General features: G+C 41.6%; 1 protein-coding gene across 3 annotated transcripts in view; it reads right to left on the bottom strand.

Moving 5' to 3' along the window:
• The window catches only part of ttc3 (tetratricopeptide repeat domain 3), a 75143-nt gene that overhangs the window by 11593 nt on the left and 61050 nt on the right, over positions 1–2500 (bottom strand). For all 3 annotated transcript variants that reach the window (XM_079803840.1, XM_079803841.1, XM_079803842.1), the window contains exon 33: positions 1–218. This exon is cut by the window's left edge. In XM_079803840.1, coding sequence (XP_079659966.1) covers positions 1–218 — 218 coding nt within the window. The remainder of the gene's footprint in view (positions 219–2500) is intronic.

Below are 2500 nucleotides of genomic sequence, written 5' to 3'. Positions count from 1 at the left end.
GTGATTGGCTGTTGTCGCTCAGGGTCACGGCGTGCTTCATCAGCCCAATCAGGTCGTCCGTCATGGTGAAGCGCAGAGACTGCAGCAGGAAGGGCTTGACTCCGCCCGCGTCTGAGATCTTCTGCTGCGCCTCCTCAGGGAAGTTCTCCATCTCTCCCACCATCAGCGGGTCCGAGGCGCTCAACGGCCCGTGTTCCTCCAGAATCTGAGCAAAATAACTGAAGAACAGCAGAAGCGGAGGTTATCTCCACTGATCCATCTCATCCAAACACAACTAATGCATCACAACCGCACACGCGCACGCACACACGCACACGCACGCACACACACACGCGCACACACACGCGCACGCACACGCGCACGCACACGCGCACGCACACACGCGCACGCACGCACACGCGCACGCACGCACACACACACACGCACGCACACACACGCACGCACACACACGCACGCACGCGCACGCACACACGCGCACGCACACACACGCGCACGCACACACACACGCGCACGCACGCACACACACGCGCACACACACACGCACGCACCGCACGCGTTTTCTTTAGAGCAGTTAGCAGACCTGAGTAAAATAATCGACTCCTTTTACCATGTTTAAAAAAAAAAAGCACATTTATTTAATAAAAATGAGGGCTGTCAAAAGTTTAATCGCGATTAATCGCATCCAAAATAAAAGTTTGTTTACATAATTTATGTGTGTGTACTCTGTTAATTATTATTTATATATAAATACACACACAAGCATGTATATATTTAAGAAAAAAATATTTATATATACATTATAGATTATATAAATGTATATACATTCAAATATTTCTTAAATATATACATGAATGTGTGTGTATTTATATATAAATAATAATTAACAGAGTGCACACATATATATTATGTAAACACAACCTTTTAATTTTGGATGCGATTAATCTTTTGACAGCCCTAATAAAAATGTATGACACACACGTAATGTCCCGCTGTAGCCTACTTACTAAAAAATTCATAAAACTTTATTCTGAACTAACGACCCGAACATCTCGCTCCACTGAATCCTGAAAAGATCCTCTGCCTTTGCCCAGACAGCTTTCATTCAAACCCATTAAACAATGGAATCAACTCCCAGACAGTCTGAAGTACTCGAAACTTAAAGAAATCATCATCAGCACATTTACATGTTAGAAGTGGAAAATGTTTTTGACTGTGTAGTGTATATTTTAGGTTGTGATGTTTTTTTGATATTGCATGTATTTGTTAGAGCTACTGAGAGTTTTTTGTAATGTAATGTTTTAATGTTGTGTGCACCTGCCCGGGGACTGCAGAGAAACTAGCATTAGCTAATTCTGCTACAAAACATCTTTTTGTAAGATTAATGTATTTTGTACTTTGTCCCTGACAAATAAACTAATTAAATAAATAAATAAACTTAACCCACACCTGAACTGTATGAATATGACTAATACTGATGAATAAGTTGAAAACTGCTGATGAGCAGATGAACATCACAGCCATGCCTTCCCAGCTCACACACGTCATTATTGGTACTTTACTTTTATTTATGATTTCGAATTGACATGGTAACGTTGCATTTCTAATATAGAGCGTGATAGGGCTGGAGAGTGCAGTCTGACGGAGGACAGGACAGGGTTTCTGAGGGGAGAGCTGTGAAAGCCACCCTGTCTAAATGAGGAAACCAGCCTTCTCTGCCCTTCCACCATGAGCTTGAGCGGTCACATGACATGCACTTGGAAGACAAAAGTTAGTAAATAATATTATAATATTTAGTAAAAACACAGCTCTTATTAGTTGTTAAAAGTGCACTAATTACTAGGGCTGGGTTAAAAATACAGATTTCTTGATTTGAAAAGATTCTCACTTTTACAAAACAATATTGATTCTTAAAGGGGTGGTAAAACACAATCTCTCGAAGGCTTGACTGTGTTTGTGGGCTGCACTGTAACGTCTTCATGCTTCGCTTTAAAAAAATTGCATTATTTTTCATATATTTGACCTTTATTCTACACTGCTCTGTCCCTCCTTGTAAAACGGTCTGATGCTTTCCGGGTTGTATGAAGCCGGTCCCTCAAAAATACGCAATGGGCTCTGATTGGTTAGCTGGCCCAGTGTGTTGTGATTCGCTAACCGCAGTGCACGTTTGTCGGAAACGCCACGCCCCTTACCGGAGGCTGTGCTTTGGTCAGTATTAGAAACAATGGCGTCAATAAAACCACACCAATCTGAGCCCGAATCAGACCCAGAACATTTGAGTGAAGATGATCGAGCAGAACCTGTTCAGTCCTCAAGAGTAAAGACTGCGGATCTATAATGATCGCTACTGAATGGCACTGTTACTTTTGTATTTTTAGAACGATTATAGCCAAATATCTGTCACAAGAACTATTAACCCAAAACACTAAACACTGGCTTTACTAGTAAGTTAGCCAAATCACTCACAGAAGCAAGTTTATCATGCCTGTAGATAAACAACACA

This window comes from Gobio gobio (assembly GCF_949357685.1).
Source record: "Gobio gobio genome assembly, chromosome: 22".
Lineage (NCBI taxonomy): Eukaryota > Metazoa > Chordata > Actinopteri > Cypriniformes > Gobionidae > Gobio > Gobio gobio.
Note: the sequence above shows the minus strand (reverse complement) of the source record. Positions and strands in the feature narration are given on the sequence as shown.